Here is a 26,667-nt window from a genome sequence, read left to right as displayed (position 1 = left end):
TGTATAGGAAGGGGGCGTGTCTGATAAAAAAACGTATATCAAATATCTAAATACTGAATCGAGCAACTTAAAAACTGTCTTGGGTGTTCACAAAAGCCTGAGTAGATGATAAAATGACCCAAATTTTTGTTTAAAAGGGAAATATCCCTTTAAGTAAAACACTTGAGTACTTTTTTTCCATGAACTGTCTCACCTGTATGGAGTCGCATGTGCACCTTCATGCTGCCCGAGGTGGAGAAGCACTTGAGACAGCACTGGCACTCGAACGCCTTGATGCCCGTGTGCGTCTTCATGTGGGCGGTGAGCGTGCTCTTGACGGCGAAGGCCCTGAAGCACTGCTTGCACTTGAAGGGCTTCTCGTGCGTGTGGATGCGGATGTGGCGCACCAGGTCGCTGGGCTTCTTGAACTCCTTGGTGCAGTAGGGGCAGCCGTGCCAGCGCACGCCGTTCTCCTCTCTGATGGAGCCTGTTAGGGAAAGGAAGGAGCAGAAAAGGCCACAGAACACGAGGATAAGAGGAGTGCCAATGATGCAATGCTTTTAACCCACTTGAACCCTAGCATCCCTATTCTGGGCGCGTGCATCCCTATTCCTGGAGTACTTCCGCTACCAAAAGGCTACAAAAGGTAAAAATTATTGGACGTCATGAGTGTCTAGTGAAGGTTTGAGCTCAAGACCTCAGGGTTATACACGTCTCAGTAGGCAAACATTTAGTGAAAATAGTCAATCTACAAGCTCACAATGTGTCACAACTCCATTGGCTATTTAGTGGCAGGTAACAATAATATCACGATATTCGATATATTGCGATATCACGATATTCGATATGTTGCAAGAAATTTCACCAACGATATATCACGATAGTCCTTGTATTCAATTCATAAACACGTAAAATAGCACCAAACTCAAAATCATCACACAAACACAGAAAAAAAACTATATAACTGGAGATGCATGTGAGTATATACTCTGTGCCACCCCCCCCCCCCACCTGGCATCTGCACCGGTTGCCTGAAAATGTTCCTTTTCCTCTCCTTGACCGGCCTATCCTGACCGGTTGTTTTCTTGCCGGCTACAGTAGCAGCGCCCTCTGCGGTCTGGTTCTGGGACTCTCTGGGCGTTCCGTTGGTCTGTGTCTGGACCACACTCAGCCCGCTGTTCTCCAGAGCTTGCTGCGGAAAACGGATACAAGGGTGCAACGGTTAATCAAACCAATCAATTCAATTGACAATTAAACATAATCAAAAATAGCTTAAAAAAATACATATCTACAAACTCACAACCACGACGCATTGTGATCTTCCTCTAGTTCTGCTATTGTCGCGTCGACACCGTTCAGTAGAAAACAGGGCTTATTTAAAAATCAGAATTTTTGTTCACGTCGATTCGTTGATATATATATATATATATTTTATATAAAATAAATAACCAACAGTTGCAGCCCTAAACAGAATTCAAGCATGCCGACCTGAAGTCCTCGTGAAAACTGTGTTTGTGTGACACTTGGCTCCAACAAGAGTGCCATTAAAGGGATAGTTCACCCACTTTTTTTCTATCGATTAGTCATCCTATGGAGACTGGATATTTCTTTGTTTTTGTCGCATTCCTAAGCCAATAATTTGATGACCAGCGGACCGATAGGCAGCGGTTCCTGGGAGGAGACACAAAGGAGACTCTTTGTGTCTCCTACCGGAACCGCTGCCAGTCATCAAATTATTGGCTTAGGAATGCGACAAAAACTAAAGAATATCCATGAATTCAAGTCTCCATGGGGTGAATAATCCGATTAAATATCCGAGTAAATGTACTTTGTTACTTTACACCACTGCTTATAGCAGCTGTGACAGATGGCCACAGGTTACAGAAGGTGAACAGGGAGTGATCCGCAACATACTCTTCTGCTGAGAATTGAAGCGTGCGCCGCATATACTCAGCAGTATATCCAATGGTTCAATTCTCAGTAGAAAAGGATCGTGATGCCATTCAGTGACATTGGCTCAGTGGCTCAGAGGTAGAGAGACCTGGAAGGTCAAGACACTGAACCCCTAACTGCTCACCAGTTGGTGCCTTGTGCATACAGATGCAGTCCATCTACTTTTTATATGTTTGTTTGTTCAAGAATAGCAGATCTACAAGCTCGTAGTATATCTGCTATTTTTGAATAGCCAAAGTGTAAAATAATGTTTTTTTTTTTAGCTCAAATCAAAAAAAGAACTACGGATTTTACACAGTGTTTTTGCAAATGGCAGGTACGTGCACCCTGCCCTAGGCATACGCAGACTAGGGCACTACAGGGGAGAGAGTAGAAAATGCAAGGATTTATTGTACTGTGTTATTATGTTTAATGTAATCTCTCAAGACAGATGGGTTCCCAGATTGTGCTTAATGAAAATCTTTAAAGTGTCAAAACAAATTACATCAACAACCTAACTACTTTGCACAACTGTTATTGACTAGAAAGCAACACTTATTTGCACATTAATTGAAAATATTGACATCAAGACTGTTACGTTTACGTTTAAAATAAATCTGCTCAGGACAGGAGGCAAAATTCTTCAAAGGGCGGGTTATCATTAAGCCTGTCACAATTATTCGCCTAATCGCAATCATTTGATATAGTCGCAATTATTTTGCATAATCTTCTCCATCCAATCGTTACCCAACTCCGGACTACATGTGGTTAATCAGTGGTTAAATGAAGTGCAACTTGGACTTAATAAAATCAAGACAACAGGAGACAGTGAATTGATTGTGTGTAAATAATGCAATGATTATTTTGTGTTCACATTTGTATTCATATTTCACATAATGCAGCTTTTGGCGGTTTATTGGAAGGAAAGAAAATAAGAAAATACAACCATTGTATTTGTAAGTATAATAACCAGACACAGCTGTTAAAAGGCTGATAATGACTGCTGTTTAGCAGAGCACACTGAAGAAGGTGCTGTATAATTGCTCCCCGTGGGAGGAATATTTTTAATGTGAATATGAGCATAATGTTGAGCGTCATCTATTTGAATGACTTGTGCTTTTTTTTTTTACAGTAACCAATTATTTACACCCCTTTTTTTCTCCCAATTAAATCATTATGCCAATTAATACCTCCCCACCCACTCATCACTTCTTCGTTGCCACTGCTGTTGTACCAGCTTAGCGTCCTTGTGGATAGAGTGTCCGCTCTGAAATTGGGAGGTCATTCCCCGACCTGGTCGTACCAAAGACTTAAAATATTGGACCCAATGCCTCCCTGCTTGAAACTCAGCATCAAGGGTTGGATTCGGGTTAAGTCCCTGCGACATTCTAGCATCATGTCCACGGGATGTACTTGTACATCAAGTCGCCCCTATTGTTAACACATTAAGTGCCAGAGGTTTATTAAAGGATCTACACCATGAATTTAAAAAGTAATAATAATATTTAATATCATATTTGTTATGTCCCTCAAACGTTTTTCAAAAGGTTTGAGCCTAAATCAAGCCTCAGATATACTCATTCCAACTAACTTCTCTCTGGCTTATAAACCACTTTCACCTGCAGTACCACATTGTCCTGTTTGGCACGGGGCGCTATTGAGCCAGTTTGTATGCATGTTATCTCCTGGTTCTGTGTGGAAAAAGTAAAAAAAAAAGAAAAAAAAAAAAAAAAAAGAGTAGGGATTGTACCCGAACGTGACGTCACGTTTGGGTGCAAATCAGTTTGGCCTGTTTTGAGACCAATTTACAGAAAACCACAGATTTGCTGTGAAAGCCTGTGTGTTCAAACTGGGGTATTTTTGGGGATAGAAGAGAGGTAGGGGAGACCAAAAACTCACAAAAAAAGAAGAAAAAGTTCAAATTCATGGTGTAGTCCCTTTAAAACAGAATACATCTATTGCCAGTATTCTTACCGTTTACGCTGATATGTTTAGTGCCGTAGACGCCACGACGAGGACACGGATGCAAACAAAGGGTGCGTGCACGATGGTCGAGGGTCCCGACTATCGCCTGGAACAATAACATTTCTAACGCAATGAACGAAAATGGCTCGTTTCCACCACGGTAAAAAGATATGGAGATAAGGAGATTTTTCTGAAGATCATATAATGGGGGTGGACGGGAGGTAGGTTTTTTGGCACGGATTCACATCCATTTTACAGGGTCCGTGGATGATTCCAAAGTTGCGTTAGAGCGCCCCATGTGGAAGAGGGGAAAAAAAGGTTATAGCCGTTTATGGCACTCGACGCATGGCTTTGCTTAAATGGATTGTAGGCAAGTTCAGAGATAAAAAAATAACTGTTGTTGTCCTCCCCCCCCCCCCCCCTCCTCATCAGCAGTTCGTTTCCCCAACCACCAGGGGGTGACGCAGGGGGGACTTCTAAACGGGCCATGCCGAAAATAGGTTGCTTTATTCGGACACAATGCGTGTCACTGCCCGCCCAGTCCGCCCCTGCCGGTTCTCTGAATTTTTATTTTTAAATAGGCTCTGTCATGATAAATTGACCACATATATGAAATTAAACAACTAAATTCTATCCAAACGATATCTTAAAAGTAAATTCCGTGGACAAACTTTGTTTGGTTTGTTAAACCCCAAAAAGTCAGGCTTCATTTGGAGTATGCTGCAGGCTTAGTTACGCCAACAATAGAGGTGAAACAAGATAATTATTTGTAACATTATTTAAACATTTACAACAGAGAAAACGATATAATATGCTAGAAGGTAAGAGCTCACACTCGGCGTGGAGAATATTGCATGAGTCCATCAGTCTTTGAAACATAAAAAGAAAAAAATCGCTATGGCCATTTAGCCAAAGGCGACAAGCCCAGTCAGTGGCATAACTCTATCCAAAACACCCACAAGCAGTCGGTGGCAGATTAACCCATTAAGACCGGTCATTTTAAGATTTGTTTGGCTCTTCAAAAATAGCAGATATACAAGCTCATAGCGCGGCAGCTTGTAGATCTGCTATTTTTTTTTTATCATGGAAACTGTGTGCATATCTTTGAATATATATATTTTTAAAGCGAACATTATTAACTCTGTTACAACTTCTGGGGGGTCCCTGGAACAAAGTATTTTGAGATGGGGGTCCACGACCAAATACATTTTTGAGAACGACTGATATTATAGCAACATGCGTTTTTTTTTCTTCAAAAAACTGTTTAGAAGACATCTGTAGAATCCTCCAGAAGCAAAGATATGAGTCACAAATTTAAAAAGAAAATCATTATTTTCCAAAGAAATAGCAGATATACAAAGCTCATAGCGCGGCACTATGAGCTTGTATATCTGCTATTTTTTAACAGCCCAAAGAAATCTAAAAATGACACACAGATGTGTTCCCGGTTTGAATGGGTTAAAGTGGGAATGACAGTCTGGGCTTGTTGTCTCCTGTGGCAAAATTACTGTGGCGATTTTTGTGAAATATTATTTGACACTCATCCCATATTCTCCATGCCGGGGCAGGGAATGAGCTACTCACCCTCTGGCAGACAAACGTAGTGTTCTCTGTTTGTGCGAAATGAATATATTTTTTAAAATTCTATTAAAAAACTATTAAGAATCACTTGAGGCTGCGGGGGGGGGGGACGTGTCTCAATTTCTCATGATGTTCTTTATGAATAGAGACCCGTCGAATAACCAATATTTGGGGCCAGCTCGAACACGAACGCACACACACACACACACACACACACACACACACACACACACACACACACACACACACACACACACACACACACACACACACACACACACACACACACACACACACACACACACACACACACACACACACACACACACACACACGTAAATAGTTTGGGGTTTTGTTGATCGAATGTGCCTATTCTTCAAATAAATAATTATTTAAAATAGAAGTACAATTATGTATTTCCTAATTGTTTGAATGGTGCCTTTTATAGCACCATTCAACAAATACAGACAACAAAAAACACAGATTTTTGGGACGAAAAAAAAAAGTTAGTCTGGAAGCCCTGCCCAAAAAGCCAGTTTGTGTGTGTGTGTGTGTGTGCGTGTGCGTGCGTGCGTGCGTGGGTGGGTGGGTGCGTGCGTGCTTGCGTGCGTCTGTGTGTCTTTGTCTGTGTGTGTGTGTGCTCGTGTGTTGTGTGTGTGTGTGTGTGACTGTACTCTTTAGACTCACCTGTAAAATGTCCTGGTTAATGGCAGTTTCCATGGTGATGGCCGGCTCCCGGGGCTGTGATTGGGCCGTCTCCCCCACGGTGACCTGCTCAGACAGTTCCAGAAGCTGCTGGATGACATCCGTCACCCCCTCGCTGCCGCCGTCCGACCCCGCTGGCGCCTTCCCCGCCGCCTCGGCCTCCTGTGGGAGAGAATAAGAGGCAAAAGATAACGAGAATGAGGGCCGCCGTGTCAAAAGGAGGAGGCTACTGCTTTTTTTTTTTTTTAAAGGAGCTCTTATGAGATTAGATAAGAATATTATTATCTGATTTTGAGGTCGATTGTTGTCTGAATTGCAGATTTTGTTCTAACCCACATTATGCCATCAAAGTCAGCGGGGAGAACATACCATGAATCATAATGACGTTGTGGGTGGCTAATGGGTGTCGAGTAGGTGGAAAAGTGGTACGTTGAGTTGACTGAGCGATTGTGGTTGTGTTGTTCTCTACTGTGTTCTGGTGACTTTTTTCTTCAGTTATTAAAACATATACTGTAATAAACGTATCGGTTAAAGAGGAAAACGGCAAATTACCATTTCATTAACCCATTAAGACCTGAAGCCGATTCTATAAATGTCTCCTAAATCCCAACAGTATTCTGAAAAACTTTTTCATGTCAAGGACCCCTAAAACGATATGTATTTGACCGCCGACCCCCATCTCATAATATGTTGTTCCAGGGACCCCCCAGAAGCAAAGATTTGAGTTAAAAATGTTGACTTTAAAATAATATATATATTCAAAGATTTGAACACATTTTCAGGATTTTTCAAAAATAGCAGATCTACAAGCTCGTAGTAAGTTTGTAGATATGCTATTTTTGAATAGCCAAAGTATTAATGTCTTAATGGGTTCATACTGTAAAAAACATATTGGTTAAAAAAGAAAACGGCATAATGATTGCCTTGGTAATTACCATTTCATCAATATAATACCAAACACAGTTATAACTCATACTATATTCATACTAAAAACTAAAGATTGCATCGCATTGATGAAAGTCTGTGTACGTCTCAATATGTAAGGATTGCTGGACTAAGGTTTACTCCATCTAGGTACTGGACTTTTCTTTTTTTTTGCAGACTTCACCTTTAATGACCCTTCAAACCCCCTTAACCATGGGAACCTTTGAGTTACTACCATTAGGCCACCACTTTAGAGTATACCTCTGGCCAAAAAGAAAACTCACCAAAAGCTTTTCATTTCCACAGCAATATCCACCTTTAAAGGGCAAATAATGTGTCATAGTTTAGTTTAGTTTAGTTTACTTTTAGTGCATTTGTTTCTGCAGCTCTGCACACCTAACAATAATAATTAGGCCTATTTTATCCTGCAGGGGAAATTCAATGTTCTGCTTTACCCAGGTAATTGCTGGCCAAAATGGTCAGTCTTGGGCGGAGGGAGCAGTTAAGTGCCTCACTCTGGGACACGTCAACACATTGCCGGAGCCGGAAATCGAACCCTATGACCTTCTGTTTCCCAGGCGGCCTCTCTACCCAATCAGCTATGGCTAACCTACAACACCTGCTCTTATCTATGGTATTGTTGTGTTTTTGAGCATTGTTTGTTCGTGTACTTCATGAGTACACGAACAAGTGCGTCGACTACCTTTTTTCACTGACGAAAACTCAATAAAAACTAAGCTATGATGACTAAAACTAAGACTAAATGATATTGACAATTTGGTCAAAAATAAAAATGTTAGGGAGGTACTAGTGGAGAAGAGATCCAGTAGAACTAGGACAAGTCATTTTATATTTGGTTGCGCTCGGGTGTTGCGCTCTGAAAATAGCAGAACTACAAGCTCACAACGCGTCGTATACTTTTCTCTGTTCTGGCCCAACAGTGGTGGAATGAACTCACTGCCCTTCCTCTTAGCCTTGACTACTTGTCAATTATTTGTAACGAGCTCTTGTTTTATTGGATCTTGTTTATTTGATAAATGTATTTGTTTTAGCTCTTGCTCATTTGATTTTCCTATTAGTCTCATCTGTGTAAGAAAGTAGGTAGCTGAAATATTGCACTTTTTTTTTTCCCTTTCCCTTTACGCTTAGCTTGTGAGCTTGTAGATCTGCTATTTTCAAATAGCCCATGTATAAAATAGGGCTAAAGTGGTGAATGTGTGTTTTATAACATAATAATGTATATCTGTAACTAGTAACTAAAGTTTTCAAATCATTGTAGTGGAGTAAAAGTACAATATTTGTCTCTGAGATTTGGTGGAGTAGAAGTAAAAGTATTGAAAATTGGAAATACTCCAGTAAAGTAAAAAAAATACCTATTGAGTAAATGTACTCAGTTACTTTACACCACTGCCCATTTGTGCTTGTGGGGCGGCAGCGTTGTACTGTGTTCTCTCACCGACGTGCTGGACGGCTCCTCGATGATGGAGATGTGCATCTTGCTGATGTGGGCGTTGAGGCTGCCCAGCTTCTTGAACACACAGCTGCAGTCCATGCAGGGGAACAGCGGCTCTCCTTTACCCTGCAAAGTGCACATCACATAAAGATGAGATAAGATTGATTTTGTCGACTAAAAACTATGACAAAAAAAATGTTCATCAACAACCTTTTTTCACTGACGAAAACTAAATAAAAAACTAAGCTATGATGACTAAAAACTAAGACCAAATATATTGACAATTTCGTCAACAAATAAAAACTAGACTAAAATGTCATTTTATGTTTGGCTGCGCTCGGGTGTTGCGCTCTGAAAATAGCAGATCTACAAGCTCACAACGCAACGACGCGTTGTGAGCTTGTAGATCGGCTATTTTCAGCACGCAACCAAGTGTAAAATCAGCCATTACGACGCCATCAAGGCCTGCCAAAAATGCATTTTAGTCGACTAAATCAACTGTACATTTAGTTGACTAAAATCGTATATTTAGTCGACTAAAACTAGACTAAACCTAAAACATTTCAGATGATTCAAATATGACAAAAACTAAATAGAATTTTATTCAAAATACTGACAAAAACTAAATAAAAATGTGCTGTCATTGTTGCCGTCAGGCATGCATCTTGTATCTCCATATTTCAACGTTTTGTTTTTTGTTCCGTAAATTAATTCCCAACTTTGTCGTAAATGAGTGCCGCGAAAAACTAGAGAAAATAGGACGATCTTGTGAGCTTGCAGAACGCCTATTTTCACTACTTTTGAAAAGATTCTGTGAGTGAAAGTGGCGAGTGGGTTTTTATGAATATTTAAACCAAGTGCTTGGACTGACTGTACAGCGACAATATCTTTGCTGATTGCTGCTGGATCCTGAGAGCATTATGCTTAATATGTAGTGTGTGGAATGACAGCGTCGCTTGTTGAAAAGAATCTTCAAGCTAAGAACATGTGGCGACGCTTGAAGATTCTTGTTCTTGTTGGCAAGCCACACCGTTGTGTAATGGAGTATAAAGTTGAACGTTCTCCTTTATTCAGCTCACATTTTTTAGCTTGCCCACCCGTCCCTCAAAAAGTATAATTAACATTGTAGCAGAACTCTCGATGGAATCATTTTTACACAGATATGTGGCAAAATGAAATAATAATAATTGTGACCTCCCAACTCGCACAGCTCGATTTCATCAAGACGAGAACGAATTCCTCTGGAATCTAAGAGGGCGACCGAGAAGGTGACACGCTGTCATACCCTCTCTGCATTTATATGCAGACGGTACAGTCTGCTACAGGGCTCAACTTTCCAAAAGCACACTGCTGTGAACATTTTCATGATGGTGTTTGCTATTTAACCCATTAAAACCTGGAACGCATCTGTGTCACTTTTTGAGTTGAGCTAAAAAATATAATTTTACACTTTGAATATTCCAAAATAGCATTTAGTAGCAAAATGCTCCGCCTGTCTGCAATATTGGCTGTGCTGGAGTTGGGCGGGAGTAATACCGTTGACTGACAACCCCTTCAGCCTATGATAATTTTTCCCCTTCAGCCAATCAGCAGTTCACCAGTCTTAATGTGACGCGACGGGACTTTTGAGACAGCCATACCCAAAATGGGTTGCCTTTTTCGGGTACAATGGTGTCACTGCACTACTAAAAATGCATTTAGTAGCAAATGCTAAAATAGCAAAAAAAAAAAAGATTATCGTGAAAATTTGTGCAAATCTTTGAATATATATTTTTTAAAGCGAACATTTGTAACTCAAATCTTTACTTCTGGGGATTCTACAAATGTCTTCAAAATCCTAAAAGTTTTTTGAAGAAAAAAACTATATTCAAAGATTTGCACACATTTTCACAATTTTTCAAAAACAGCAGATCTACAAGCTCATAGCGCGGCACTCGGTGCCGCGCTATGAGCTTGTAGATCTGCTATTTTCGAATCGCCCAAAGAAATCTACAAATGACACACAGATGCGTTCCCGGTCTTAAAGGGATAAAATATCATTTGACCATCATTGTATTCATAAAATCAGTCACTCATAAGACCTGGCACTCTAGAAGAGAGGGGCTGGAAGAACACATGTGGAAATTAGATACATTATTCAAACGGCTGTGCGTCGCTGTTTGGCTTTTCAAAACTGATTCAATCAACAGGACATATCGCTGATAGTTGGCATGCAGAGTACCGCAGCAGCCACACTCCTGTCTCGTTCATTTCAAACCATTTTCGGCCACCATAATAAATAGAATACATTGTGGAAAAAAAAAACAACATTGTTTTTGAGCAGAGGGGAAATTGGAGGAATAGCTGGAACTGGCCACGTTATGAAAGAGTATGTACCGTAACATTTTAATTGCATTTTCCATTAAGCACAATATCTCTCCTCCGGACAGACTAATGCACCGAACCCAGCAACGCCTAAGCGCAACGACGGACGCAGCTTTACTTCCGCTCCTATGTTAAACCCATTAAGACCTGAGGCCGATTCTAAAAATGTTTTCTATGAATCTGCTTTTCTAGGTTTTCTGAAAAACGTTATGTTGCTTTATCAGTGGCTCTCAAACTTTTTTCATGTTCAAGGACCCTCAAACTTGATATGTATTTGGCCACCCGACCCCTCATCTCAAAATATTTTGTTCCACATACCCCCAGAAGCTGGGGGTAAAGATTTGAGTAAAAATACTTGCTTTAAAAATATATTATATTCAAAGATTTGCACAAATTGTCAAGTTTTTAAAAAAATAGCAGATCTTCTGCACATATGTTATTAAACACTGTACATGGACCAAGACGAGTCCAGGGTGAACACATCAAAACACATCACCGAACGTTGGGAGGCGGAGCTTGACGTGCCAAAAAGGTACAGAAATTAATAGTCCTACCAACCATGATAGAATGGGAAATGATTGGTCAAATGTTTCTTCCACCCGTCTAATATGACATATTCTGTTGATACAGGCATTGAGACAATACAGACAAGTAATCAGTTATGTGAATGCTTGCTGATGACAACTGTTCACATCGGCTGCTTTCCGCAAGCGACAAATGCGCTCTGCAAAAGCTGCTAGTGAGAACAGTCGCGCACAATAAAGCACGCGTGCGGACGTGCATCTGCTGGTGGGTTCGAGGCGTACCACAGCAACGCCAGTCAGTAAGATGGCTTGTTTCATAAGCATTGGCATACCATTTTATGTGGACAAATTCAATTCACGTAAAGCATCCTATTCTGAAAGAGAATTGATTTATATTAGATTTTTATATGCATACATTGATTTTCTACTAACAAATGGAGGTGTAAAGGGTTTACTCTCAGAGATGCCCCCACCCTCCAATCCTTCAAAACCGCCCTCAAAACCCACCTCTTCAATATCGCTTTCCCCAGCTTGATTTTTTCCATAGTCTAAAGGTCCTTACACACCGGGGCGATTTTTTTCATGCGAATAATACGTTTTTTTTAAAAACCTTATAAAGTCAATGCAAGCTTCCACACCAGTGTTTTTTTATTATTCGGAACGAGTCCGAATTTTGCGTATATTCGCATATTTGCCGGTGTGTAACCGCCTTTAGTGTTTTTTTCCCACTAATAAAGTTGTTTTTCCCATGGCCCCCCATGTAAAGCATCTTTGGTTACTCAGAAAAGCGCTATATAAATTTTAGATATTATTATTATTATAAAGAGAACAGATTGTATGCTTTTATGCTGAAAGCCTTTCGAAACAATGTGACACATTACTGAGCACACATTACTGAAGACACCCCTTTGCTTCGTGAGGCGCTTTGATCCCTCTCCAGAATGCTGTCCACACATACACGAGACCACGGCCCCGATGCTGTTAGCCACTGGCCACAGCCAAAGAGCTACTCCCACCCAACTCCACCATTACCAGGCTTTAGTGAATACATTCTACAAAATGGACATTTTGCGATCCACCAACGCACGCACTTCAGCACCCACGGGGAGGTTTTTTAACCCATTCAGACCGGGAACGCATCTGTGTCATTTTAAGATTTCTTTGGCTATTCAAAAATAGCAGATATACAAGCTCATAGCGCGCGCGGCACCGAGTGCCACGCTATGAGCTTGTAGATCTGCAATTTTTTTTTAAATTGTGAAAATGTGTGCAAATATTTTAAGCGAACATTTGCTAAATATTTTGTTCCAGGGACCCCCCAGAAGCAAAGATTTGAGTTACAAATGTTCGCTTTAAAAAAATATATATTCAAAGACATTTTGCACACATTTTCACGATTTTTCAAAAAATAGCAGATCTACAAGCTCATAGCGTGGCACTCGGTGCCGCGCGCGCTATGAGCTTGTATATCTGCTATTTTTGAATAGCCAAAGAAATCTTAAAATGACACAGATGCGTTCTCGGATTGAACGGATTAATGCATGTTCTCCTTTCAACTTTTCTATGCCAACTCTGAAAAGGAACCGACCTCAGAAAATAATAACCCCAGTGTGTTGTTTACGACAACGAAACAAGCCCAAAACCTGAACTAGACTGGGATGAATCAGTGGACGCATTAGAATAGGTGGCTGTGTTATAGCCGCTACACAAAGGAACAGAGCAAAACAAGGGGCAAAGCTGCATCGTTCCCTTTTCCTGGTCACGCTCTACTGAACCTGTAAATAGGAGAGGATGCTAATAGAGCGTGAGAGCACGGGTTTGGTATCAGCGAGTGACAAATAAGAGACAGAGAAATGATGATAGAAAAGAAACAGAATAATAACATCCCAAAAATGTTGACGGTGGAATAAACAAAATGATCAGTGCAGAAAGGACAGGCGAGAGTAAATTGACAGAGAGACTAGTTTAAGTGCTTGGCTATAATACCTCAGCATGATAAACTCATAAATTCATGGAGTGGGATAGAAGTAGTGGGTGAACACATGTCTGTAACCGGAACCCTGAATCCTACCGTATTTATCCCAAGGTGAGGCTGATTTACAATTAGGTTTGGTGCTGCCTTAACCCATTAAGACCGGGAACGCATCTGTGTGTCATTTTTAGATTTCTTTGGCTATTCAAAAATAGCAGATATACAAGCTCATAGCGCGGCACTGAGTGCCGATCTACTATGAGCTTGTAGATCTGCAATTTTTTTTTATCTTGAAAATGTGTGCAAATTTTTGAATATATATATTTTTTAAAGCTAACATTTTAACTCAAATCTTTGCTTCTGGGGATTCTTCTAAATGTTTTGAAAAAACGTATGTTGCTATAATCAGTGGTTCTCAAACTTTTTTCATGTCAAGGACCCCAAAATGATATGTATTTGGCCGCGTAGCCCCATCTCAAAATATGTTGTTCCAGGGACCCCCCGAAATAAAAATATTTGAGTAAAAAAATCGCTTTAAAAAAAAATATGTACAAATATATATTTGTACACATTTTCACGATTTTTTAAAAATAGCCAAAGAAATCTTAAAATTACAGAGATGCGTTCCCGGTCTTAAAGGGTTAAGTCCAGATAAGTGTCAACTCTGGCAGAAACAATTTAATGAAAATCCGTCACGCAATAAATACAAATTTAAATGGGCATGTGCATTTTTACAAGGTTTATACCAAAAGCCAATTTCTCTGTTCCTCATGGACATTTTTAGCCTGGTAAACCCTCCCTCCGGAAATCTCAATTCCATTTCATTTCAGGAGTGAGTCTGGCCTGATCCGCCTGTCTGCAATATTGGCTGTGCTGGAGTTGGGCGGGAGTAATACCGTTGACTGACAACCCCTTCAGCCTATGATAATTTTTCCCCTTCAGCCAATCAGCAGTTCACCAGTCTTAATGTGACGCGACGGGACTTTTGAGACAGCCATACCCAAAATGGGTTGCCTTTTTCGGGTACAATGGTGTCACTGCCCGCCCCTACCGGTTCTCTAATTATTATTTTTTAAATAGGCTTTGTCATGATTAATTGACCACATATATGAAGTTAAACAACTAAATTCTATCCAAACGATATCTTTTAAGTAAATTCCGTGCCTCAAAATAGAAGTTAGAGAGCTTTTTGAAGTAAAAAAATAGCGGAGAATTGGCCGCACAAGAAAAAGATGGCTGCCGTTCGTGTTTTGGGCTCACTCGAACTCGCCACCTGATTGGCCAACGTAAGCTGTCAATCACAGAACATTGAGAACAATGAGCGACGACGCTGATAGGCGCGGCCGTTTGGCATACAGAGCCAATATTGCAGAGAGGCGGTTCATGCCAGACTCACTCCAGGAATCAAATAGAATTGAGATTTCCGGAGGGAGGGTTTACCAGGCTAGGACATTTTGAGGGATAACATAAAACATTAATTCCAAAAAGTCCTTGCTTCTGATACGATGTACCCCTCAATAGTTCACTGAATCGCAGAATATTTAATTGCTGACTGGTCATATGCAAGCCCAATACTGGCACAGAGGGATAACTGAAGGAGTAAGACCAGATGGTTGACAGCGAGAACAGACTTTTAGTTTCCACTACATTGGGAAGCAAACCAAACAGAAAATTGTCCATTGGCTTTGGAACAGCACTCCTAATTTTACCACTGTAAAATCCTGAATTAATTTAACCCTTTAAGACCGGGAAAGTATCTGTGTCATTCATGCTTACATTTTTTTTTTTTATCCCACGATTTTGTAACCCTTTTTCACCCGGTGCCAATTATCTAAGTGATCCTGGGCGCTACACTCCCCCCGCCAGCCTAGGGAGCCCAGAGCCGAGCTCATGCCTCCTTCAATGCATGAGAGCCAACTGATCTTCTTTTCACCTGACAGGGGGGAGTTTCCCTGGTTAGACGCAGCGCGTGGAAGGAACACGTTATTCCAACCAGTTCCTTTCCCTTCCATCAGGCGCCCCAGCTGTCATGGGGAAGGCGGAATAGCGACCAGCATATTTCATCACAAAATCTAGGATTTTAGCCTGCATAATCAAGGATTTTAGCCTGCATAATCAAGGATTTTAGCCTGCATAATCAAGGATTTTAGCCCGCGTTTTTCTGGAGGGTCTATATTTTATACTTTGGCTATTCAGAAATAGCAGATCTGCTATTTTTGAAAAATAATGAAAATTCACGCAAATCTTTGAATCAATATATATGTTTAAGCGAACATTTTCACTCAAATCTTTGCTTCTGGGGGGTCCCTAGAACAAAGCATTTTGAGATGGGGGTCCGCGGCCAAATACATATCATTTTGGGGGGTCCTTGACATGAAAAGGTTTGAGCAGCACCACTGATAAGTCGGTGCAACATACGTTTTTTGTTAGGATTTAGAAGACATTTTGTAGAAGGGTATAATGGGTTAACTCCTAGAGCTTACAAACAGACCGGTATGGGATGGGTGGGTCCATGTGGATACAAATTTGTGCTCTCTAGAGTCTAGATGTTATAAATTGATAAATTAAAACTAAGGATTTTACTGGGCACTTGTAGATAAGAAGGGAATAAGACCAACACTGAGAGGTTTTGCTACATGCCTGTGCTGTGCAAACACCTCATGAGGGAAATGCTATTTATAGTCAATAACCAAACGGAGAAAAGTTAACTTGCCCACGCACGCACCCATCCCTTAAATAGTATAATTACATTTTGAAATAGAACTCTAGAGACAATCTTTTCACATAGATACTATGTGGCACATTGAAAACCTTGTCAAAACTAACTCCGACTCGCAATGACAATGTTTTATTTCATCAAGACGAGAATGAATTCCTCTTGAATCTAGAGGGAGAATGAGAAGGTGACAAGCTGTCGTGAGTTTTTTTAAGTGTTAAGTTCACGCGATACACGATAATAGTCAGTTCAGAGAGAGTAACTGTTTCTACAGGCATATTATTTCAAGTATACGGTACATTATTTAAAATATATGGACTGACATACCGGTACGCACTTGAGCTGTAACATTATTGACATATTTAATTAACCCATTAAGACCGGGAACGCATCTGTGTCATTTTTTGATTTCTTTGTCTATTCAAAAATAGCAGATCTACAAGCTCATAGCACGGCACCGAGTGCCGCGCTATGAGCTTGTATATCTGCAATTTTTTAAAAGCTGTGAAAATGTGTGCAAATATTTTAATATATATATATCTTTTTTTAAAGCGAACATTTGTAACTCAAATCTGTGCTTCTGGGGATACATATGTCTTCTAAATCCTAACAGTTCTTTTTTGAAAAAAACGTATATTGCTATATATATATCAGTGGTTCTCAAACTTTTTCATGTCAAGGACCCCCAAAATTATATGTATTTGGCCGCAGACCCCCATCTGAAAATATTTAGTTCCAGGGACCCCCAGAAGCAAAGATTTGAGTTAAATTATATGTATTTGGCCGCAGACCCCCATCTGAAAATATTTAGTTCCAGGGACCCCCAGAAGCAAAGATTTGAGTTAAAAACGTATATATACACATATTCAAAGATTTGCACACATTTTTACGACTTTTTTTTCTCAAAAATAGCAGACCTACAAGCTCATAGCGCGGCACTCGGTGCCGCGCTATGAGCTTGTATATCTGCTATTTTTCAATAGACATCTTAAAATGACACACAGATGCGTAGATAGCAGAAAGTGGAAGAGGGAGTTATAATGGGTGACCACCACCATGGACATGTTGTGTGTTATTACCTGAGAGTGGACTCTGTGGACGTGGGAGTGCAGGTTGCCCTTCTGGGAGAAGGAGGCGGGGCAGAACATACAGAGGTGAGGCTTCTCTCCCGTGTGTCTCACCATGTGTGTCTGCAGCACCACCTTCTGGTTGAAGGCCTTACCGCAGTGGCTGCACTTGTAGGGCCGCTCGCCTATAAAGGGAGACAGAGATATAAACACATAAACACACATGCACACGCACACGCACACTTGTGATGACCAGAGGTGGAAAAAGTATGCTACTGACATTTTTTGCTTAAGTAAAAGTATCAATACTGCAATGTAGCAGTACTCTGTTACAAGTAAAAGGCCTGTGTTCAAAATGTTACTTGAGTAAAACGTACAAAAGTATTGGCATCAAAATATACTGAAAGGCACCAAAAGTACTAATGTTTGAAAATAGCAGATCTACAAGCTCACAACGCGTCGCGTGACTGTGAGCTTGTAGATCTGCTATTTTCAAATAGCCTATGTATAAAATAGGGCTGAAGTGGTTAATGTACGTTTTATAATATAGTAGTTTATATCAGCAAAGTAACTGGTAACTAAAGTTTTCAAATAATTGTAGTGGAGTAAAAGTACAATATTTGCCTCTGAGATGTAGTGGAGTAGAAGTAAAAGTATTGCAAATTGAAAATACTCTAGTAAAGTAAAAAGTAACTCAAAATTGTACTTAAATACAGTAATTAAGTACATGTACTTAGTAACTTTCCACCACTGGCGATGACCATTCATTGGCTACATACAATCTCTGACTTAAACTACATTTTGAAGTTTTCTTTTTAAATTGATTGACAAACTTTATAAAAATTTCCAGCGAGAGAAAGGCAATAGATTCCATTAGACTGAAATGGGTACAGCCTGCCTCTGAGACAGAGCGAGTAGACTGACATAGTACCGTCCTGTAGTCAGTGAACATTAGTGAGGACCCATATTTGGAGATAAGGTTGAAAACAAAACAGCAAAATGTTCCTTCAGTGCAGATATTTTTCGATAAGTGTAAACAGATGAATTGACATGAGTTGTGAGTTCTCTGTGCTGCCACAGGCCTGATATACACTTAAAGGACGACTTCACCCATTTTCAACCTATCTTCATATAATAGGCCTTCACTAATGCTCATGATAAAATGGTAACATTTTTTCCTACTTGGTCTGTGTCTCATAGGAGGACTGTGGACAGTCCAGAAAGCTGTCTACCAGTGACATCATCATTAGGCAGGATTTTTTTTTTCAACAAGATTTAAAACATTTTATTTTGTTTTTTATTAAGGCGAGAACAGTGTCTGCTATTATTGTATTGCAACTTTCCAGGAATACAAAGCCTGCAGTTTCTATTAGCTTGGATTCCCCATCGATGATGTCACTGGTAGACGGGTTTCTGAACTGTCCACAGCCCTCCTCTGAGACACAGACTGAGTAGAAAAAAATTGTACAGTTTTATCATGAGCATTAGTGAGGACCTATTATACAAAGATAGGTTGAAAATGGGTGAAGTCGTCCTTTAAGTTATCTAAAATAACAGAGGTACCAATCTCTGTGAGCATGTAGATTGGCTAGACGTTTTTAAACAAAGCACACTATGAATTCAAGGTACGGTAAGTGATATTCTTTAGTTAGAATATGTGTTAAAAAGCTCTATATTCTCATAGTACTCATTGCTATAGAGCGTTTGTTCAGTAACAGGAGTCTCCATGTCGCTCCAGCTCTTCTTTATTAACTCTCTCAGTGCCAAGCACAGAGTTATCCGGAGTTTTTTCTGAATGCCCTCAGTGCCAAAAAAAAAATGGGGAAAAAAAATCTGAACCCAAGATATCATTATCTGAAGATTTGCAGCTCCATCCACTCTTTGTTTAACTTATAACTGAAAAAGGCTGTATCTCGCTTCCTAAGCACTTTTTTTTTACTTAAAAAAAAAAAAAATGCTGGCAGTTTAGAGAACATATTTTTTTATTTCATTGGCACTGAGAGAGTTAAACAGAAAATGCATTTTCAGGTCGGGATACCAATTTTATCCAATCGGGATAGAGAACTCACGCAGGATACAGATTAAAGCAGTGGAATTGGAAGTGATGACACAGAGAAATGAGCAGACACAATTGCAACATAATAAATGTTAAGCTGATAAATGGGTGCTCTCTACTGATTGGCTGGAATTTTGTCACCCACTTGAAATTGTATTTTCTGTTTATTAAAGAGCTAGAGAGACAGGGAGACTCCTGTTACTGAACAAACACATTATAGCAATGATTACTATCAGAATATAGTGCTTTAACCTTTTAACAAAAAACTTTTTGTCTTTAACAAAAAATATCACTTACCCCACCTTTAAAGGTTATTATCTCCAGCTGCATTTACCCATCTATCTACATCACGTCAAAATGTCTGCCGTGAGGAAAAAGGGTCTATGCTGTATATTCTGCTTCTGCACAGAATCCCTGGCATGTCAATCAAACCGTAGCCTCGATCTCCAGGCTTTTATTGTTTAGTTGCTAAAAAATAAAAACCTAGACCAGCGCGTCGGTGTACCCGCTATAGGAAGTGTTTCATTTCCCCAACCATGGTTGTGTTGACCATAGATATAGAAACCTAGATACCTCATTGGCCTCTGCAGTTCATTGGAGCGACTGGTATCTCAATACAAGGCTCTTCCGCAGGGCTGTTTGACTACTGACCAATCACATCGCGTTGACTACTGGCCAATCACAGCGCGTCTAACTGACTAGTTGCTGCGCGACCCGCCCCACCTGCCTCTGATTGGCCTACCGAACGCACCCTGCTGAAGCGGAAGGAAGTGATAGGCTAGCCCTGCGGAACAAGGAAGCGCGCCCGAGATACGAACGCTTCAGAGCCGAAGGAGGCGTCTACCTTTATATGTCTATGGTGTTGACGGGGCGGGGGCTGACGGACAGATCGGTGAACCAATGGGATCAGGCGCATTCTCTCCGCGCTGATTTTAAACCCGCCCCTCTATACACGAAAGCAGGAAGGCTAGTGCAGCCTAATCAAACCGCAAATCAGAGGAAATCTGACAGTATTCAAACCAAACAAATCCCATGCATCTCATTAGAACATGCACACTGTGTTCTTTTTTATTTAATTTCTTTCTGCATTTTTTTGTTTTGATTGTACATAGGCCTATAGTGTTATTTTTTTTCTGTATTTTTGTGTTGATATTTGAACTGTTTGGTTGCTACTATACATGTCTATGAATTGAATACCAAGGACCCCAATGGAAACAAGACCGCAAGGACTTTTTTGGACGGACCTTTTAGAGAAAGCATTATAAATGTAATTGTGCCGTTTACATTTTTTGCCTAATAAAATATTCAATCAATCAATCAATCAATCACACTGTATGGGCGATTGTAGCGCAGCTCAATTTTTTCAATAGAATATTAGTGCATGAACACACATCGGGGTGACTCAGAGAGAGTGAAAAACATGTTTTCACTTAGCAGCAACAGTGAAGTGTATACATGTTTATCTGTGAGACAGTCAGAAGACGGAGAGAAAGATGGGAGAGAGATACACAAAGAAGTGCGTACGTACATAGCCCCCGTATTTGCGGCCCATATCACCTCATTTCCCCCTAATGGCTGTTTGAGATTCAGAGCACATGGGCATATAACTCCATCCACCATTATTAGTCATCCAGCCAGCCAGCCAGACTAATTAACATGTGAATGAACTCGAGTATGGAAGCTAACAGCCATGTTATCTGAACAGTGGGGTCGTCGGGTCAGGGCAGCGCTCAGGCGCATCATGTTTTAACCCATTCAGACCGGGAAAGCATCTTGTGTCATTTTAAGATTTCTTTGGGCTAATCAAAAATAGCAGATCTACAAGCTCGTAGTGCGGCACCGAGTGCTATTTTTTGAAAAATCGTAGAAAATGTGTTCAAATCTTTGATGTTTTAAAGCGACCATTTGTAACTCCGACCTGTGCTCCTGAGGGGGTCTCTGGAACAACACATTTTGAGATGGGGGGTCCTTGACATGGAAAAGTTGGAGCACCACTGATATAGCAATAACGTACTGTTTTAGAAAACATTTTTAGATTATGTATTTGGCCGCAGACCCCCATCTCAAAATGTTTTGTTCCAGAAACCCCCATGAAGCAAAGATTTGAGTTACAAATGTTCGCTTTAAAATATATATATTCAAAGATTTGCACACATTTTCACGATTTATTATTCAAAAATAGCCAAAGACATCTAAAAATTACACAGATGTGTTCCCGGATTGAATGGGTTAAAACAGCCCTTTTCCACTACTATAACTCTACGTTCACACAGCACAGATGGAGATCTAAACCCCATCTTAGACGCAATTCCCCTCGGAGCTTCTGGGTCACCATATCAGAATAAATGTGATACAGTGGCAATATAAAAATCAACAAAGGGGAGAAAATTACTTTTTCCTCCTCGGATTTATTCCTATCGAACGACTTCTGTGTGCATTGATATTGACTTTAAAAATTGTCTGAATGTGAATGAGTCTTTAACCTTTGATAAAGCCTATAGATGCAGAAGATAGTCTTAATGAGTATTTTCACAACCATACAGTAGCAGTGTAGGGGACTTTGGGGAGCCTCTTGGAAAAAAATAGTTATTCGGGTCCAATAGGATTAAAAAGGGGAAGTTTACTTTTAAAGTGACACTCACTGCAACCCTTACATTGATTAGAGACATAAGCGAGGACAAAGTCACTGGCCTTGATGACATTCCGGCCAGGTTCTTGAGCGATGTAGCTGAGATTGTGGCTTGCTATACTACACAAATTCTAAAACCTCTCCATCTCTCAGGAAAGGCTCATTGCCTAGCGTGCACTTTTCCGATGCAATGATAAAATTTGGAGTGCCAATAAAACATGTGAAGTGTGTGTGTGTGTGTGTGAGTGTGAGTGTGAGTGTGAGTGTGTGTATGTGTGTTCTTTTTAACGTGGCTCCAGTATTGGTAGCAAAGCGTCAAACTCGACGCTGAAATAACCCTTGAATCGATCGAGATAATACCGCAGCTCCTTGATCAGCAGGTAAAAACTCTCCTTCCTCTTTAGCGATTACAGGATTGGATGGACCCAATATTTACCTTTTACTTTTCAGTTTTCAACAAGTGAGAGGACCGCGCAATCATCCTCACTGCTTGATGACTCCGTTTTGTTCTACGTCATTTTCAATCGAATAATACGCATCGGACCCAGTGTGCGAGGATTCTGTGAATAACGGATGACGGATTAAAAAACATGCACGCAAAAAAACACAGACTCAGTGTGCGACGCTCAGCTCTGCATTCACACAGCACAGCACAGTGGCCATGAAGATGGACATCTAAAACAGATCTGAGATGCAATTCCCCTCAGAGCTTCAGGGTCACCGTATCAAAATGTGATATAAATAAATAAATGGCAATATAAAATCAACAAAGGGGAGAAAATGACTTTTCCCCCGCCGATTTATTCCTACCAAAGGACTTCTTAGGCATTGATATTACCTTGAAATAGGTCTGAATGGGTCTTTCACCTTTCATAACATATTTTATAACCTTAACAGATAGCTTCAATACCGTGGGCGGCTTTAAGAAACATTTGGAAAAATTGGTGACAGAGTAAAATGCATAAGTGAGTTTTGATCATATGTAATCTGTGGAAATTGGAATAATGTGTTTGTTTTATAATGTGCTCTGGATAGCTTACGTGCTACACCTAATTTCTGCCTGCCTTCCAGCCAAGTCTACAGGACCGCGATGGAAATAAGTCATATGACTTCATTGGGATGTCCTGGCAGAATAGGGACTCATGTATATCTGTGTATTGCGTTTTAATTTAGCGAATAAAATCAATCAAACAATCACAATCGTGACAACCACAGCTGTATTTGCAATTTACATCCATATTTCAAAACTATTACAATAGACCTTTTTACTGGGGTAAATATAAGTGTAAGCAATGATACCACTTAATGTTATTACCTTCAGCTGTGTTTACCCATCAAAAGGTCTGCTGGGAAAAGGGTCTAATCAACAACTAAAACAACACAAGATTATTATTATTACACTCCCTTGCTGCTCACCTGTGTGTATTCGTACGTGTCTGACAAGCTGACTGGGTTTTTTGAAAGTCTTTCCACAGTGAGGACAGCTGTTGGTGAAGCCACTGCGATCAATGTTTTTCTTGTAGTTTCTGGAACTAGAGGTGAGTGACCTTTGGGCAGAAAAGGGAACATACAAAATGCATAATGCAAAAGAAGACATATTTCCTACTCATGCACTCAACACAGTATCAGCCTAAGTGTTTTTAAATTGGAAGAGCTTTTTTTCCTCTTTCTTTTCCATTTGAGTCTTGTCAGTGATGATTATGATTTTGTCAGAAGATAATTTTGCTGTCACCTCTGAATACTGACTGCAGGACTGCAGTCTGAAAACTCACCTCTTCAGACACTACCTCACCCACCCCTAGCACTCCTCTTTTGTATTATTTCTTGCTATAATAGTTACTGTATACTATGCAAATGTATGTTCTTTACTTGTTCACACATGCTATGTATCTCATTTAAATAGACAGTGTGGTTTGCTTGTCTAAACCTAATTGCCATACTTTGTAGCCCTAACTTGTTTTCTTTGCACCCTATTTACATGACTATTTACCCTGCTGTTGTTGCAGCAGGGTTCATGCTATTTACTCTGCTCTTGCCCTTTTTTCGTTTTGAACTACGAACTGTTACCAAGCACCTCTAGCCCACACAGAATCAGAAGGTCACCAGACTTATCAGCAGGTGGAGATCTCTAAAATTCTAGCTACGTGAGATTACTTGAACCCTAGCGTCGTGGCAATGCTCTGGGCCTGGGGCAGAGGTTCTCAAACTTTTTCATGCCAAGGACCCCCAAAATGATATGTATTTGGCCGTGGTCCCCCATCTCAAAATATGTTGCTCCAGAGACCCCCCAGAAGCAAAGATTTGAGTTACTAATGTTCGCTTATTGAATATTATTCAAAGGTTTGCACAAATGTTCACGATTTTAAAAAAAATAGCATATCTACAAGCTTGTATATCTGCTATTTTTGAATAGCCAAAGTATAAAAGGTTACAATTATTGTGATGCTATATTGGCACACTTTGCTGGGGACCCCCTGGAACCCCCCCTCAAGGACCCCTGGGGGTCCCCGGACGCCACTTTGAGAACCAATGCTCTGGGGAGCCTGGACTATAAGTACGGTAGGTAGGATTTAAATGGTTAAACACAATCCTGTTTGGACCGTTTTATTCGTTCTCCATTTCACTTCGTTTGATTCCGGTTCAGCAAAAAAAAATCTATCCTAAACCCCCCCATTTCTGTGTGTTTTGTGTGTTCCGACCTCATCTTGACATGGCTCTTCATGTGGTCCTTGAGGTGGACGGAGGTCTTGAACTCCTTGCCGCAGGTCTTGCAGGTGTACACTTTGACGCCCGACAGCTCTTTGCGGTGATCCTCCAGATGGAGAGAGAGCTGACTCTGAAGGATGAACTCATCCCCACACTCCACACAGATCAGATTCTGAGAGAGAGAAGAATACCGGTGGTGGAAAAAGTACTCTTAAGTAAAAGTATCAATACTGCAACGTTGAAGTACTCTGTTACAAGTAAAAGTCCGGAATTAAACATTTACTTGAGTAAAAGTACAAAAGTATTGGTATCAAAATGTACTTGAAGTACCAAAAGTACAGGTACTAAATAGCCGATCTACAAGCTCACAACGCGTCGCAATGCGACACGTTGCGAGCTTGTAGATCTGCTATTTTCAAATAGCCTATGTATAAAATAGGGCTGAAGTGGGTAATGTATGTTTTATAATGTAATTATTTATATCTGCAAAGTAACTAAAGTTTTCAAATAATTGTAGTGTAGTAAAAGTACAATATTTGCCTCTGAGATGTAGTGAAGTAGAAGTAAAAGTATAGACAATTCGAAATACTCTAGTAAATTGTACCTGTACATAGTTACTTTACACCACTGAAGAATACAGAACCCAGCAGGTGATGCTAATGTAACTTCAGGGAGATCTTAGAATTTCATAGAAGTGCTTTTTGGACATACGGCTGAAATAACGTTTTTAACCACTTATACGCCATTGGTTCTCAAAGTGGGGTCCGCAGATAAATAAGTTAATATAGTGTCACAATCATTTTAACCATTATTGTATACTTTGGCTGTTCAAAAATAGCAGATATACAAGCTCTATCAGCTTGTAGATCTGCTATTTTAGAAAAATCGCGTAAATCTATGAATATGTACCGGTACATATTTTTTAAGCCAACAGTTGTAACTCAAATCTTTGCTTCTGAGGGGTGCCTGGAACAAAATAGTTTGAGACGGGGGTCCGTGTCAAAATACACATAATTTTGGGGGTCCTTGACTTCGCTGTATGATGGATAGTGAAAATAGCCAATCTACAAGCTCACAACGCGCATGTTCAGCTTGTAGATCATTTTGCATATAATGACAAGCCCAAAATAGGGAAACCAGGTTGAAACAAGTGGTTAAATGTGACTGCAACTCATATACTACATTTATTATCAGTGGTGGAAAAAGTACTCAAATGTTTTACTTAAGTAAAAGTATCAATACTGCAATGTAGAAGTACTCTGTTACAAGTTAAAGACTGGAATTCAAAATGTTACTTGAGTAAAAGTACAAAAGTATTGGTATCAAAATGTACTCAAAGTACCAAAAGTAAAAGTACTAAATGTTTGAAAATAGCAGATCTACAAGCTCACAACGCGTCGCATTTTCAAATAGCCTATGTATAAAATAGGGCTAAAGTGGTTAATGTATATTTTATAATGTTATTATTTATATCTGCAAAGTAACTAGTAACTAAAGTTTTCAAATAATTGAGGTAATATTTGGCAATATTTGCCTCTGAGATGTAGTGGAGTAGAAGTAAAACTATTGGAAATTGGAAATACTCGAGTAAAGTACAAATTCCTCAAAATTGTACTTAAGTACAGTACTTGAGTACATGTACTTAGTTAATTTCCACCACTGTTTATTATCATTATTATTGATAAAAAAAAAAAAATTGACCAACTTCTTCCTTCTCGTGCAGCATGATGTGTGCTTTAAGGCTGGCCACGCGGGAGAACTTCTTATGGCACACCGGGCAGGTGGGGTTAGAGGTGGTGTGTGTGGACTTGTGGAGGGTGAGGTTGAACTCCTTGTTGAACGTCTGTGGACAGTGGTCACACCGATGAGGCTGTGGAGGGGGGAGACAGTAAGACAAGGCGTTGAGAAACATCCAAGTAAGGTAAGGTAAAGTAAGGTATGTTGTGTTTCCCATGAGAATGTCCACTCTAGGCTATAGATCAGGGGTGGGCAACTTTGATGATGGAGAGGGCCACTATATTTCCACTCACTCCAGAGGGCCACTTTGCAAATACTAGTATCGGGCCATTCTAAGTCACACAAAAGTAGCAAAAA

At 40.2% G+C, this 26,667-nt stretch overlaps 1 protein-coding gene across 1 annotated transcript in view; it reads right to left on the bottom strand.

The window, feature by feature from the left end:
- Window positions 1–26,437, bottom strand: part of znf236 (zinc finger protein 236) — a 137,778-nt gene extending 111,341 nt beyond the window's left edge. The window contains exons 1-8 of the mRNA XM_080427403.1: window positions 26,279–26,437; window positions 24,567–24,745; window positions 23,284–23,414; window positions 17,195–17,367; window positions 8,543–8,665; window positions 6,145–6,324; window positions 991–1,171; window positions 194–466 (exon numbers count right to left, since the gene is read on the bottom strand). Coding sequence (XP_080283529.1) covers window positions 194–466; window positions 991–1,171; window positions 6,145–6,324; window positions 8,543–8,665; window positions 17,195–17,367; window positions 23,284–23,414; window positions 24,567–24,745; window positions 26,279–26,299 — 1,261 coding nt within the window. The 5' untranslated portion in view covers window positions 26,300–26,437. The remainder of the gene's footprint in view (window positions 1–193; window positions 467–990; window positions 1,172–6,144; window positions 6,325–8,542; window positions 8,666–17,194; window positions 17,368–23,283; window positions 23,415–24,566; window positions 24,746–26,278) is intronic.
- Window positions 26,438–26,667: the final 230 nt, after the last annotated feature.

Source organism: Gymnoscopelus braueri (genome assembly GCF_963280865.1).
Source record: "Gymnoscopelus braueri genome assembly, chromosome: 4".
Lineage (NCBI taxonomy): Eukaryota > Metazoa > Chordata > Actinopteri > Myctophiformes > Myctophidae > Gymnoscopelus > Gymnoscopelus braueri.
This window is presented reverse-complemented; position numbering and strand designations above follow the sequence as displayed.